At 44.2% G+C, this 15,430-nt stretch overlaps 1 protein-coding gene and 1 non-coding gene across 7 annotated transcripts in view; one reads left to right on the forward strand and one right to left on the reverse strand.

Moving 5' to 3' along the window:
* Positions 1–15,430, reverse strand: part of CALN1 (calneuron 1) — a 528,997-nt gene that overhangs the window by 242,165 nt on the left and 271,402 nt on the right. For all 6 annotated transcript variants that reach the window (XR_010751157.1, XM_066382462.1, XM_066382463.1 and 3 more), the window contains one exon: positions 1,425–1,568. Coding sequence is in view for 5 of the 6 variants with exons in the window: in XM_066382462.1 (XP_066238559.1) it covers positions 1,425–1,568 (144 nt within the window). In the remaining variant the exon portion in view is untranslated. The remainder of the gene's footprint in view (positions 1–1,424; positions 1,569–15,430) is intronic.
* On the forward strand, positions 2,079–2,154 carry TRNAS-GGA (transfer RNA serine (anticodon GGA)). The gene has a single exon. It is a non-coding gene; the product is annotated as a tRNA-Ser (tRNA).

The following is a 15,430-nucleotide window of genomic DNA, read 5'->3' on the forward strand; positions in this document are numbered from 1 at the left end:
ATGGGAGTCAATGGAAAAGAGATTTTGCTGTACAATGTGTGCTTTGCTCCAGCTTTTCAGAAAGATTTCCGAAATTCAAAGAAAGGTCAAATCAAGCCTTCAAAGACAAGATGATTCACAATTCATCATAGCTTTAGGACAAGGCTGTGTCTGTTTCTATCGTATGTAGAAACCCAGGGATACTGCTGAGTATCCCTGATACAACATATCTGTCCTGACCAGAAAAGAAATGTCCACAGCTGCACTTGGAGGTTGGTGCTATGGTTCACTCACCATACGGTCACCTCTTATTGTCAATCTCCCAACAAGTGCCATAAGATAACAAAATAGAACCCCATTCTTCCAATTAGGCTGCAGGCCCAGCAAACACCTTCCTACAATGGCCTTGGCTCAAAAAGACTTCCTGGCCCCCTCCTCTGCTTTTTTTCACTTAGTCTAGACTTCATTTTTTACTAAGAGTCCCAACAGTCTGCCTCTCCAGGAACTCTTATACCTGGAATCAAGCTGTATTTCAAAGGGTGTGTGTATGTTAAAGTAAGAAGAAGAAGAATGCTCCTTCCTGGACCTTCAGCCAAGGTGGGATAAAAATGTCAGGAGAGTCACAGCCAGTTTGAGATAGACTCTTAGGTTTTAGAGTGGGGGAAAAAAACCCAAAAACCTTAAAGGTTCTCTAATGCAGTCGTTTTCTCAGAATTTTCAAAATACAGTGAAACTCTATTCCCCATGAGATCGTATGTAGAAACCCAGCATATAAAACCGAGAGAAAAGAAGCTATTATATCCATATAATGAAATATGATTTGGTCATAAAAAGATAAAATCCTGACACGTGCTACACTATGGATAAACTTTGCAAACACGATCTGAAGTGAAAGAAGTCAGTCACAAAGGACCACATGTTACATAATTCCATTTGTATGAACCGTTCAGATGTCCAGACGGGGAAAAGCCATAAAGATAGAGAGCCCGTCAGCGGTTGGTTGCCTAAGGCTGAGGTGCGGGGGAGGGGTTGGGAGGGGTTGGGAGGTGATGCCTAAGAGGTCCAGGGCTTCATTTTGAAGGGTGAAATGTTAGAATATTGATTACGGCACTGGTTGCACAAACCTGTGAATTGTACAGTTTAAATGGGTGAATTTTATGATGCGAAAATGTTATCGCAATAAAGCTGTTACAAACAAACAAAAACCCTGTTCTGTCTGCTCTGCCACCCTGGCCTCCCTGACCCTAGTCCCTCTAGTAGCCCCAGAACCACCTCTGCAGACCCCTCGGGCTAGATGGAATGGCCTAGTCCAGGTTTCTTCTCCTCGATGGTAACCAAGACATGAACCCAAGTCTTTTGACTCCGGCTACAGGGCCCTTTAAACCAAAAGTCTCCCTGATGAGTCGAGGCTCATCTCAGGGCCAGGCTGCTGGCTCGGGTCTCACCGTCCATGTCCAGGCGCTGCATGATGATGGCCAGCTCCACCTCACTCGGCATGTACCCCAGAGAGCGCATGGCCATTCCCAGCTCCTGCTTGGAGATGAAGCCATTCCCGTCTCGGTCCAGAACCCGAAAGGCCTCTCGGATTTCTGCGAGGAGAAAGCAAAGGAAAGTCCAATGGTCACATGGCTGGGTTTAGCGCGTTGAAATTAGTGGTGATCGTCTACCGAACACTCCTAACTGCTTTACCAATAGTGATACGTCAAAACCCTTTAACTCAATGAAAGAGTGGCCAAAAGAGGAACAACAACAGGAAGAAAGGGGGAAAAAAAGGAAAGAAAGAGAAAAGACACCTATAATCACCTTCTCTGGGGCTGGCAGGGAATTTGACTCTGCTATCAATGAAGCCATCCCACTCGGCAGGCGGGCTCCGTCTTCTTGCCCCAGACAGACTTGCTCTGCTACCTACCCAGAGTCCCTCCCGCCGAAGTCCCTGTGATGTGAGTTCTGGGTTGGCTGAGCATTTCCTAATACAGAACACCACTGCGAGGCATGACATAGTGAATTCGAGATCACAATCTGAAGAGAAGAGGTTCACCCATTGTATCTAAGCACCAGACTTGGCTAGCTTTAATTTATCATCAATAAAACCAGTGCAGGCCCTGGCCGGTTGGCTCAGTGGTAGAGCGTCGGCCTGGAGTGCAGAAGTCCCGGGTTCGATTCCCGGCCAGGGCACACAGGAGAAGTGCCCATTTGCTTCTCCACCCCTCCCCTTCTCCTTCCTCTCTGTCCCTCTCTTCCCCTCCCACAGCGAGGCTTCATTAGAGCAAAGATGGCCTAGGCGCTGGGGATGGCTCCTTGGCCTCTGCCCCAGGCGCTAGAGTGGCTCTGGTCGCAGCAGAGCGACGCCCCGGAGGGGCAGAGCATCGCCCCCTGGTGGGCAGAGCGTCGCCCCCTGGTGGGCGTGCCGGGTGGATCCCGGTCGGACGCATGCGGGAGTCTGTCTGACTGTCTCTCCCCGTTTCCAGCTTCAGAAAAATACAAAAAAATAAATAAATAAAACCAGTGCAAGCGCAGGCATGGCAGCTGACAATGTTCATCACGCCATTGAGCAAGTACTGGCTGTCTGTACCTGAGGAGCACCAGTATTAGTACTGCAGAGAAACAGCCACCGCCAGCTGGGCATCGCGGTTCCCCTCCAGAGCCCTGCACTCCAGGCAGGAAGGTAAGAGCCACACAGGAGCTGGAAGGAACTATTAAAACCAATACAAGACGCTTGGCCCCAATCCATTTAGTTACTACTTTTCTAAATATCTGAGTTGCTCCCAGCAAATACCTTGAACAAAATCCTTTCCCAAACGGGTTTTGCCCTTTCCTATTTATATTAACCTCCTGTGACTGCTGTAACACACCACAAATGTGGTGGCTTAAAACAACAGAAATTCATTCTCTCACAGTCTGGAGGCCAGAAGTCTGAAATCAGTCTCGTTGGACCAAACTCTAGGTGTGGACAAGGACACTGGAGGCTTGGGGGCTGTGGGGGGAGATTTGTTCTTGCCTCTGGAATTCCAGCGTCCAGTGGCTGCTGACATTCCTTGCCTTGTGGCCTCATCATTACATTCTCTGCCTCTGTGGTCACTGTGGTTACACTGCCTTCTCCTCACTGTCGGTGATCTCCCTCAACCTTCCACTTATAAGGCCCCTTGTGTTTGCACTTAGGGACCATCCAGACAACCCAGGATAATCTCCCTATCTCAAGACCCTTAACTTAGTTACATCTGCAAAGACCCTTTTATCAGGGTCACGTGGACAGCTTCCAGAGATGTGCACCTGATACTTTGGGGGATTGTTTGTCAGACGACTGCACTATCTCATCCAGTTCTTTCACCTGACACACCCTGCCTTCCTCTTTACCTGCCCCTCCAGGCCAAGTCAGGGGCCGTGGAACCCACAAAAATGTCTTTGCTTATCATAGCTAAAGTCACCTCCCTTTCCACCGACCAACTCAGCAGGTCACTTATGCCTTTCACATGACATCTAGCACAAACCATCTAGAAATAAGATGACTGGCGTAGAAAAGGGCTTTCCCTCTGAGCTATAAGTTCCTCATACACTTCATTCATCTCTGTACATTCCCACCCACACTCAGAAGGAGGCGCTAGACAGGCAGCTGTTCCATGGATAATGGGTCTGAATAAATAAGAATCGTACATTGGTAGCAATTTCATTATTGATACTAATTCAGCAGGCTGAATGCATTCTGTGAACAAATGTGAGCTCCAGCAAAGAGAGGACCAGCCAGGGAGCCAGTCCCCTCGGCAACTGGCCAGGCGTATTAGCTAATTAAGTCCGCACCCAAACCCCGAGGCCTCAGTTTGTTCATGTGTAAAATGAGCTGATTAGCCGGGAGGATCCCTAAGGTCCTTCCAGCCCTCCTTTCTGTAGATCCATGGACATCATTAAAGTGTTTAAGAGAGGAACAGGAAGCCTGTGTTCTCTTTCATACCCAATTAATCTGCTGTTCAAACACCCCTCTTTTTTCCATCAACAATATAGAAAAAATTTTTTAGTCCAGTTCAAATTCTGAATCAAGAGATTTGTCTGCACTTTTAGGTTTTGTTGTCAACAAAACATGCCCAAGATTGCCTAAAGCAGCCATATGTTTTCCTATCAAGCCCCTGACGGCCTGCGAAGAGCTCAGAGCTGCTGCTTGATGTGAGCTCATGGCACACAGCGCTCAAGGACACTGGGGTAGAGACCATAGGCTCAGCTGAGCCCAGATCCTCAGACACAAGAGCAGGAGCATGCAGAGACGAGGTCTCCTGAGGCGGGAACCAGCCAGCTCTGCCCTGCAAACCGGGACAGTCTTCTCCTCCGGGTTCAATTTCTCCATCTGAACAATAGGTTTGGTTGGGTCTCTCTCCTTCCAGCCTTATAGTTCTACATGGGGCTGGCACATACTCAGCAACAGTAGAAAATGTCATATGAGATGGCAGTGGCTCACCTGGGGCCACAGAAGAGGCCAGGATCCCAGGTGGACTAGCAGGAGGGTCAGCTGCAGGCAGAGCCCTGACTCGCATTCTCTGGACCACGCCTTTCCAAGGCACCGGCTCCCCACCCATCCCTCTGGGTCCAGCCTGCACTCCCTGGGCTGTTGCTATCACTCTGAAAGGGTGACCCCTTTTGCTGATGGAACCCAGCCTTGTTCCTGTGTTCCCCCTGCACGCCCTAGATCTTACCAACAAATGAGCCTGTATCCCTGTCCTGGACCTCCCGGAGGGGCCTGGCTAGGGGTGTGGGAGAACCTGGTCTGGAAATCAGAGCGCTGGTGTGTGCGCCTGCTGGTCCTCACCCAGCAGCCTGGGCTACTTCCAGAACTGCCTCAGCCTGGGGCTACTGGATTTGGTAAAACTGACCTAAGATGGGGTCAACCCGGCATTGCCCTGCTGTGAAGGAACATGCTCATTTGAGGCCTCAAATCCCCCTGGTTTGTCCCATCTGCAGTATGTAACCAGGCAGGCCCTGCTCTAGCCCAAGACAGGCCAGGCAGGCACATATCAGCTCAGCGTTTTGTTTTCTGTTGCCCCCAGGTCAGTGGGACAAAATTGCCCTTCTCTTCTTGCATACACTATCTGTCCCTGGCACCCAGGATAAAGCTCACTAACTTCATTTCTTCCAAAATATGAGAGTACCAAAAAAAAAAGTACAAAACTAGACATTTCTAATGAGAGCCTCTGGGGTGTTAGAGCAGGGAGAGCCCAGGCCAACGAAGAGCTTATTCGAAGGAAATGGGTCTTGCAGTTCGAGACATATGATGTGCGCCTCATTTTACTTTTAACAGTGAACAGGGTGTGAGAAATATGCCCATAAAACCAGCGGAGACACGAAAGCAGGCCAGGGCCCAGTGCCTCTGGCTACAGACGGCCTGCTCACAGCACGAAGGGACCCTGGCCACTGGCCACAGCCTTGGGAAGTGGGAACCACGGATCAGGTTTCCAGGAACAGCCCAGTGATGTGGTGTGCTTTTCACTGGAACAGACCCCCTCTTTGGGCTAATGTCCCTTGTGCTTCAAAGTTACAAAAGTGTGCTGTGATTTTGGTTTTTAATTCAATTTGTCTCACATAACACATGCACAGCAGCCCTCAGCATGGCAATTCTATCACCCCCTAGATGCCCTAGCAGGCCCCCAAAGGGGCATCTGTAATGGGGATCAGAGCCCGTCTAACAGCCGTTGTGTGCAAAGAAACATGGTAAGACACATCTTCTGAAAAAAGAAATCCATTCTCTGCATTTGGGATCCCTCAGAACCAAAGTCTGCATTGCCGCCATGATCTGTGCTTCTCTTCCCCAGAGTGATGCTGAAGTTGGAGCACAGCAAGGCCTGTGCTAGACATGCTCCTGCTCTAGAGCCCAAGAGATTGACATCTCATTAAGCCAGCATGACTAGTTTCTTAAATATATCCACAACCACCACTGGCATCACCTACATCCTGACTGAGCACCCTCTAAGAACCAGGTCTCAGTTCTGTAATGCCACCTACGAATGTAGCCAATTTGAGCAATAACAACAGCAAGGGCACATCTCTTATTTGAAACAAACTCATCAATCAGGCCATCTAACAGAGTGCGCATCAGATGAAATCCAGACCCCAGCCAGAGCCAATATTCACTGGCTTTGAAGACTCAGCTGAAACTCATAGTGCTAATGGGCAAACTAAGATTAGTAATAAAGAACAACAGTTTTTCTCACTCAATCCCCTATTGCATGCAAATTCTGTTTATCCTGCACAGAAATGTATCTTTAGGAAGACTGTGGGCTTTAACCACAAAAAAAGATGACTCTATTAATGAACAAGATCAACTTCCGGTCAAGATGTCAGCATAGGTAAAGGCGGTACTCAAATCCTCCCACAACCACATCAAAATTACAACCAAACTAAAGAACAACCATCATTCACAGCTGCCTGAAATCTAGCTGAATGGAAGCCCTACAAGTAGGAAATTAAAGAAGCCACATCAAGACTTATAGGAGAGGCAGAGATGTGGAATGAGCTGGTCCCACACCCACGGATAGTGGATAAAAATCAGGAAGGATATCTCATCTTTCCTTGAGGGTTGAGGGGTCCCAGCCCCACACCAGTCACCCCCAGCTCAGGGTCCCAGTGCTAGAAGAAGTCTTCATGACAGCTGCAGGAGTCACAGGCAGCTCCTCTTAAAGGGCACATGCAGGGGACTTACTCAGACTCACTCCCTTTGAGCTCCAATACTGGTACAGCAGCTTGAAAGGAACCAAGGACACATGAAGATGAACTGAATTGTCTGGCATCAAGACAAGATCTGGAAGCCCCAGCTTTTTGCCAGACAAAAGTGGTAGCAGAGGCCATTGTTCCTTTTCTGAGACATACACCACCCACCCTGAGCCAGCAGGCAGGGACCATATCTGAGTCTCCATCAGCCTGGCTCACACTATTTCCCCTGACCTGGTGAGTCCCTGAAACCCCAACCAACGCAACTTGCAGACCTACCCAAGCCATTTTCAGTGGCTTTTCCATACAAATGGCTTTGCTTTCCTCTCACATTAAACTTCTCTAAAATCCCTCAAACAAGCAGCATCTGACTTCTGTGTACCCTGTACATCTTGCTAAATGGCTCCAGGCCTAGCACTAGTGGTAACCAGCCTTGGTTCATAGATTGGCCTCTCCTGGGCACCTGCAAGCCCAGTACAAGTAGCTGCCATCTGCAGATAGCTCTATAGCTCATGCCAGGCAGCCACAGGCAGAGCACAGGTAGTGGCTGACCTTGTACCTCCTGAGAGTCCCCAGGGTCAGTGCACCCAGTGGACAGCTTCAGACCACATCAGATTGTAAACCTAAACACCTCCATGAATGATGTTCAAGTGGAGGAATCGATAGGTACCAAAGCTCCACTGAAGCAAGTCCCACTCTGTAGGGTTAGCTCCTGCATAGCAGCTCCTCTGCTGGGCCCTTGTGGTGACACCAACAGCAATCAAGGCTCAACTACAACAGGACAGTGCACACAGGAGTGTACCTGGAGTGCCCAGCTCAGGTGATTGGAGAGGCTGTGCCACTGGCCCTACGGGACACCTACTATACAAGGCCACTCTACTAAGCCCAGGAGATGTAGCAGCTCTACCTAATACATAGAAAGTCAAAATGTGGAGACAAAAAAAAACAGGTCCCAAAGGAGAGAACAGGAGAAATCTCCAGAAATAGAACTTAATAAAATAGAGGCAAGTAAACTACCAGACACAGAGTTCAAAACAATGGTTTTAAGGATTCTCAAGGAACTAGTGAGAACTTCAAGAAACTTAGTAAGAACTTCAACAGCATGAAAAAGAACAAAGAAACCATAAAAACAAACCAGTCAGAACTGAAGAATACAGTATCTGAAAGGAAAAACGGACAGGGAATCAACAGCAAAGTAGATTAAGCCAGGAATCAAATCATTCATTTAAAATATAAGGAAGCAAAAAGCACCCAATCAGAATAGGAACAAGAGAAAAGAATCCAAAAAACTGAAGCCTCTCAGACTTCAAGCATTCCAACATTCGTATCATGGCAGTGCCAGAAAGAGAAGACAGAGAACAAGGTATCAAAAACCTATTTCAATAAATAATGACTGAACATTTTCTTAACCTGGTGAAAGGAACAGTCATACAAATCCAAGAAGCACAGAGATTCCTAAAAAAGATGAACCCAAAGAGGTCCACACCAAGACACATCATAATTAAAATGTCCAAGGTTAAAGACAAAGAGAGAATCTTAAAAGCAGTAAGAGAAAAGCAGTTTGTTACCTATAAGGGAACTCCCATAAGACTGTCAGCTGATTTCTCAACAGGAATTTTGTAGGTCAGAAGGGAATGGCAAGAAATATTCACAGTGATAAAAAAAAAAAAAAACAAGGACCTACAACCATTATTACTCTACCCAGCACAGCTGTCACTTAAAATTGAAGGACATATAAAGAGCTTCCCAGACAAGGAAAAGCTAAAGGAGTTCATCACCACCAAACCAGTATCATATGACATGTTAAAGGGTCATCTTTAAGAAGAAAAAGAAAAAAAAAAAAGATAAAAATATAAACAATAAAATGGCAATACATATTTATCAACAATTGAATCTAAAAAACAAAATAAACAAACAAGCAGAACAGAAACAGACTCAGATATAGAGAAAATTCCTAGGTTCTCAGATGGAAGAGGGTTCAGGGGATGCAAAAAAGTGAAGGGACTAAGAAGTACAACTTGGTTGTTACAAAATAGTCATGGGGATGTAAAGTACAACACAGGGAAGGTAGTTGATGATGTTCTTGTAGCTGTCTGTGGTGTCAAATGAGTACAAGATATATCAGGATGATCACTTAGTAAGTTATATAATGTCTAATCACTGGGGTGTACATCTAAAAATATAATCTTGTATGTCACCTATAATTGAAAAAATAAAAAATGATAAAGTTTCAAAAATGAACAAGATGAATTCCATAATACACATCATTGAGAAATTGAAAAACTAGAGACAGATGCAGTTCAGTGAGGCTATGCAAAGCAATTATTAAATGACAACACAAATGTACCAGAAAATATAAGATACAAACTTAGAGGTAGTTTTTCAGAAGAAATAAGACAGGGCCTGAGTCAATGACCAAGGAGATTTAGAAGGGTTTCCACTTTTTCTAGGAAAGACAAGAAATGAATATTTAGAGATGATTAACCAGTGATATGCTGCTCTTTACTTATTATATGCCAGTGCTATGCCAGAATAGATAGGCAGCAAAAGAAACATTCCAGGCTTTAAGAAGCTTATATTCTAGTTGGAAAGACAGAGAGGTGACCAGATACTGATAACACAGAATGACAAGCTCAGTAATACAGTCTGTGCAAAATCTCATGGAAGTCCCCTCCAGGGGATGAAAGACATGACAGGGGGACAACTCAGTGAAAGGGTCACCCGTGAATGTTTTGAATCTTAAGGCCATGGAGACAGGGAAAGGAGGAAGAGTGGAAGGGATGTGCCAAGATGGGCATGCGGAACACACCTGCTGCACGATGGGTGTAGAAACACTGAGAGACGAGGGTGGAGAAGTACACTAGGGCAAGATTCAAAGGGCCTTCAGAGCCCTTTGAGCTTTACCCTGAGGGCTGGGGGTTGGCAATTGGTAAATAAAGTTTTATTGGAACACAACCCCATTTACATACAGTTTGTCTGTCTGTTGCCCATTGTCTACTGCTTTTTTCCTATACAGACAAAATTGAGAAATTATAGCAGAGATGGTTTGGTCCTCAAAGCTTGAAATATTTCTACTCTAGCCTTTATATTCAATAGTTAAGTGTGAACCCCATTGTAGGCCACAGGGAGCCCTCACTTGGCTTTAAATTTTTAAAAAAGAAAAAGGATAAGACAGATTTTTTTTTTTTTTTTGATAAGACAGATTTTTAAACTGAGGGCTCTGGCATCAGGATGGCTAAGACTAGAATGACCAGAGATAAGAAGTGGGGCCCTCAGCTGGAGGCTGTCATAGAGTCAATGGAGAAATGAGGACACTGGAGCTAAGCAACACGAAGTTGGTGGGAAGGTCCAAGAGACTTTTCTGATAGAGTGGTCAGTGCCCAGGAAGGGGGCAGGTGTGCAGGGTCTGGGAGAGGAAGGATCTGAGGAGATGCAGGGGTTCCTAGTTTGCCTCATGGGGTGAATAGTGAAGACATTAACTGAGAGAGAATTCAGGAAGAAGCACAGGTTTTCAGGGAGAGAAGGGAAGTGGCCTTTTCACCACATGGAGTACAGGAAGGGCCCTGAGAGATACCCAGGCTTCAGCCTGGTGAGCTTGTGGAAGCCTGCAGCTAGCATTTGAGGAAAATGGTAATAGGATGACCATAATTGCACATAAAACAGTGGTTCAGTCCCAGTGCAAGTTTTAGTGTGGATGAGCTCCAATTTAATTATCATGAATCAGTCTACAAAAACAACTAATTGGTTCCACTAATTATGGAACACAGAGGTGAAGGCTCAGATAACAAAGAGGGCAGGGCCCTCAGGAGGTGGGGTGTGCAGAGAGGAGGCAGGACACAGCAGAAACTCAGAGTGTCCCAGCATTTAATAACGACGACTGAGGACAGGCCACAGGGATGAGGGCAGGGAAGGGGCGGCAGCATACACGTCACATTTTTACCCTGGCTTCTTCATGCCACAGTATCACGGTACCTTCATTCCAGGATAATATGCTGGGAATATATTTTATTCATTTTATTTTGGCCTAATCCCTTCAACTTTTTCACCCAATCCCACAATGCCCTACCCTCTAATAGCTGTCAGTATGTTTTCTGTATCGATGAGTCTTTTTCTATTTTGTTGGTTTATTTTGTTCATTAGATTCTACATATAAGTAAAATCATATGGTATTTGTCTTTCTCTGACTGGCTTATCTCACTTAGCATAATGCTCTCCAGGGTTATCTATGCTGTTGCAAAAGTTAAGTTTTCCTTCTTTTTTATGGCTGAGTAGTATTCCATTGTGCAAATGTACTACAGCTTTTTTATCCATTCATCTAATGATGGGCACTTGGGCTACTTCCAAAACTTGGTTATTATAAATAATGCTGCAATGGACATAAGGGTACATATATATTTTTGAGTCAGTGTTTCAGGTTTCTTCAAATAGATTCCTGAAGTAAAATCACTGGGTCATAAGGCAGCTCCACTTTTAACTTTTTGAGGAAACTCCATACTGTTTTTCAGAATGGCTGTTCCAATCTGCATCCCCACCAACAGTGCATGAGGGTTCCCTTTCCTCCACATCCTCACCAACACTTGTTTGTTAAGTTATTGATGATAGCCATTCTGATAGGTGTGAGGTGATAGCTCACTGTGGTTTTAATTTGCATTTCTCTAATGATTAGTGACATTGAACAACTTTTCATATGTTTATTGGCTATCTATATGTCTGTCCTCTTTGGAGAAGTATCTATTCAGGTCCTTTGCACAATTTTTGATTGGATTTCTTTGGAGTCAAATTGTACAAATTCTTTATAAATTTTAAATATCAACCCCTTATCAGATGTGTCATATGCTGTTTTGATTACTAAGGCCATGTAGTATATAGTTTGATATTAGGTAGCATGATTCCTCCAACCTTGTTCTTCTTCCTCAAGATTGCTGTGGCTATTTGAGGTCTTTGTGGTTCCATAGAAATTTTTGCAATATTCATTCTAGTTCTGTAAAATACACCATTGGTATCTTGATAGGAATTGCACAGAATCTATAGACTGCTTTGGACATTTTAATGATGTTACTTCTTCCTATCCATGAACATGGTACATACTCCCACTTATTTGTAGCTTCTTCAATTTCTTTCTTCAGTGCCTGGAAATATCCCAAGTACAGGTCTTTTACATTTTTGGTTAAATTTGTTCCTAGATATTTTATTTTATTTTTTGCTGCAATTGTACATGAGATTGTTTTCTTAATTTCCCTTGCTGATAGTTCCTTACTGATGTATAAAAATGCAACTTGTTTCTGGATATCTATTTTATATCCTGCTACTTTACTAAATTCGTTTTTCAGTTTATAATAGTTTTGGGGTAAAACCTTTAGGATTTTCTATATACAATATCATGTTATCTGTAAATAATGACAGTTTTACTTCTTCCTTTCTAGCTTGGATGCCTATTATTTCTTCTAGTCTGATTTCTGTGCTAGGACTTCTAGTACATATTGAATAAGAGTGGTGATAGCGAACATGACTGTCTTCTTCCTTATCTTAAGAGAAATGCTTTTAGTTTTTGCCATTAAATATGGTGTTGGCTGTGGGTTTGTGGTATATAGCCTTTACTATGTTGAGGTATGTTCCCTCTATTCCCCCTTTGCTGAGAGTTTTTATCATAAATGGGTGCTGAATTTTAACAAATGTTTTATCTGTACCCATTGATATGATCAGCTATATTTTATCATTCATTTTGTTTATGTGGTGTATCACATTTACTGATTTGTGGATATTGTAACAACCTTGCATCCCTAGAAGAAAAGGCCACTTGATCATGGTGTATTATCTTTTTAATGTATTGCTGGATCTGGTTTGCAATTTTTTTGATGAGTATTTTAGTACCTACATTCATCAGAAATATTAACCTATAATTTTCTTTGTCCTTATCTGGTTTTGGAATTAGGGTAACGCCAGCTTCATAAAATGAGCTTCAGAGTCTTCCCTCCTCTTGAATATTTTTGGAAAAGTTTGATAGGAATAAGTGTTACTTCTTTGAATGTTTGGTAAAATCTACTTGTGAAGCCCTCCAGTCCAGGACTTTTGTTTGTTGAGAGTTATTTTTATTACTGCTTCAATTTCATTAGTTGTAATTGGTCTATTCAGATTTCCTGATTCTTGCTGATTCAGTTTTGGATGACTGTATGTTTCTAGGAGTTCATTTATTTTGACCAGATTGTCTGTTTCTAGATTCTGAGATGGAGCTCTTATAGACAGCATATGTATGGGTCTTATTTTCTTATCCATTCAGCTATCTTTTTTTTTTTTTTTGATTGAAGCATTTAAGCCATTTACATTCAAAATGATTGTTGATAAGTATATTCACTGCCATTTTATTCTTTTAACTATGTTCCTTTCTTCTTCTTCTTCTTCTTCTTCTTCTTCTTCTTCTTCTTCTTCTTCTTCTCCTCCTCCTCCTCCTCCTTCCTTCCTTCTCTTCTTCTTCCTCTTCTTCTTCTCCTCCTTCTCCTCCTCCTTCCTTCTCTTCTTCTTCCTCTTCTTCTTCCTTCCCTTCTTCTTCTTCATCATCCTCCTTCTCCTTCTCTTCTTCTTCTCTCCTCCTCCCTCTCTTCCCCATGCACTTACCCCTCCCTTTCCCATTCCCCTTCTTCCTTCTCCTTCCTTCTTCTTCTAGAAGACCCTTTAACATTACTTTGGTGGAAACAAACTCTTTTAGATTTTTCCTGTTTCGGAAGCTCTTCATCTTCACTTTGGTTCTAAACAACAGCTTTTCTGGGTAGAGTAATCTTGGTTGTAAGTCTTTGCCTTTCACCACTTTGAATATTTCATGCCAATCCCTTCTGGGCTGCAAAGTTTCTGATGAGAAATCACCTGACAGTCTTATTGGAGCTCTCTTGTAGGTAACTAATTGCTTTTCTCTTGCTGCTTTTAAGATTCTCTCTGTCTTTAATCTTTTTCTTTCTTTTTTTTTGTGACAGAGAGAGAGTCAAGGACAGATAAAGACAGACAGACAGGAAGGAAGAGAGATGAGAAGCATCAATTCTTCACTGCAGCACCTTAGTTTTTCATTGATTGCTTTCTCATATGTGCCTTGCCCAGGGGGCTACAGCAGACCAAGTGACCCCTTGCTCAAGCCAGCAACCTTGGGCTCAAGCTAGTGAGCCTTGCTCAAACCAGATGAGCCTGCACTCAAGCTGGAGACCTCTGAGTTTCAGATCTGGGTCCTCCACATCCCAGTCTGATGCTCTATCCACTGCGCCACCGCCTGGTCAGGCTAACATTTTTTATTTTAATTATGCTGTCTCTTGGTGTAGGTCTATTTCAGTTCATCCTGTTTGGGACTCTCTGCACTTCCTGGACTTCTGAGTCTTTTTACTTCACCAGGTTAAGGAAAGTTTTCAGTCATTATTTCTTCAAATGGTTTTTGATACCTTGCTCTTCTCCATCTTGTGATGCAGATGTTGTTACTCCTCCTATTGTCCTAAAGGTCCTTTAAACTATCCTTATTTTTTAAGATTCTTTTTTTGTTTTACTGTTCTGATTGTTTTTATACCTTGTCTTCCAAATTGCTGATTTGATCCTCTGCTTTATACAACCTAATGTTTATTCCTTCTAGTGTAGTCTTCATTTCAGATACTGCATTCTTCATTTCTTACTGGTTCTTTTTTGTGGTTTCAATGTCCTTTTTTATGCTTGCTATCTCTTTGTTGAAGTTCTTACTAAGTTCTTTGATCATCCACATAACCACTTTTGGGAACTCTTTATCTTGTAAATTATTGCTTCCATTTCATTTAGCTCTTTTTCTAGAGATTTCTCCTATTCTTTCACTTGGGGCATGTTTCCTTGTTTCCTCATTTTAGCTGTCTCTTTGTGTTTGTATGTATTAGGTAGATCTACTATGACTCCTAGTCTTCTTGCTAGGGTGGCATTACATAGTAGGTATCCTGTAGTACCTAATGATACAGATTCCTTGATCATATGATCTGGCTGCTTCCAGAGTGTCCCTTGTGTGGGCTATATGGGCCTTCCTGTTGTAATTGAGTCTTTTTTTTTTTTTTGTATTTTTTTTTTTTTTTTGTATTTTTCTGAAGCTGGAAATGGGGAGGCAGTCAGACAGACTCCTGCATGCTCCCAACCGGGATCCACCCGGCACGCCCACCAGGGGTGACGTTCTGCCCACCAGGGGGCGATGCTTTGCCCCTCTGGGGCGTCGCTCTGTCGCGACCAGAGCCACTCTAGCGCCTGGGGCAGAGGCCAAGGAGCCATCCTCAGCGCCCGGGCCATCTTTTGCTCCAATGGAGCCTTGGCTGTGGGAGGGGAGGAGAGAGACAGAGAGGAAGGAGAGGGGGAGGGGTGGAGAAGCAGATGGGAGCTTCTCCTGTGTGCCCTGGCTGGGAATCGAACCCGGGACTTCTGCACGCCAGGCTGATGCTCTACCACTGAGCCAACGGGCCAGGGCCTTGTAATTGAGTCTTGATTGCTCTTGGCTCATTTGTTGTGTGGTCAATCTCAGGCTGGCTGACTGTGAGGATCAACCCCCACCACAGTGTATGAGCTGCTGTGCAGGTACAAACCACAGAAAATGGAATTCACCTCAGCAGGGTCTGGTGCCTGCCAAAGCTCCCTTTGTATATGCCACTTATGAAGCTAATTGGATCCTGCTCTGATATTGTTTGAAGCTGGCCACTGAACCTGTTGCTTCTAGGGCTTCATGGGAGGGACTCTGGTGCAGGGAAAAATCAGACTTTGTCTGTGACTGGCCTTGGGCAACCTGTTT

Source organism: Saccopteryx leptura, chromosome 4 (genome assembly GCF_036850995.1).
Source record: "Saccopteryx leptura isolate mSacLep1 chromosome 4, mSacLep1_pri_phased_curated, whole genome shotgun sequence".
Classification (NCBI taxonomy): domain Eukaryota; kingdom Metazoa; phylum Chordata; class Mammalia; order Chiroptera; family Emballonuridae; genus Saccopteryx; species Saccopteryx leptura.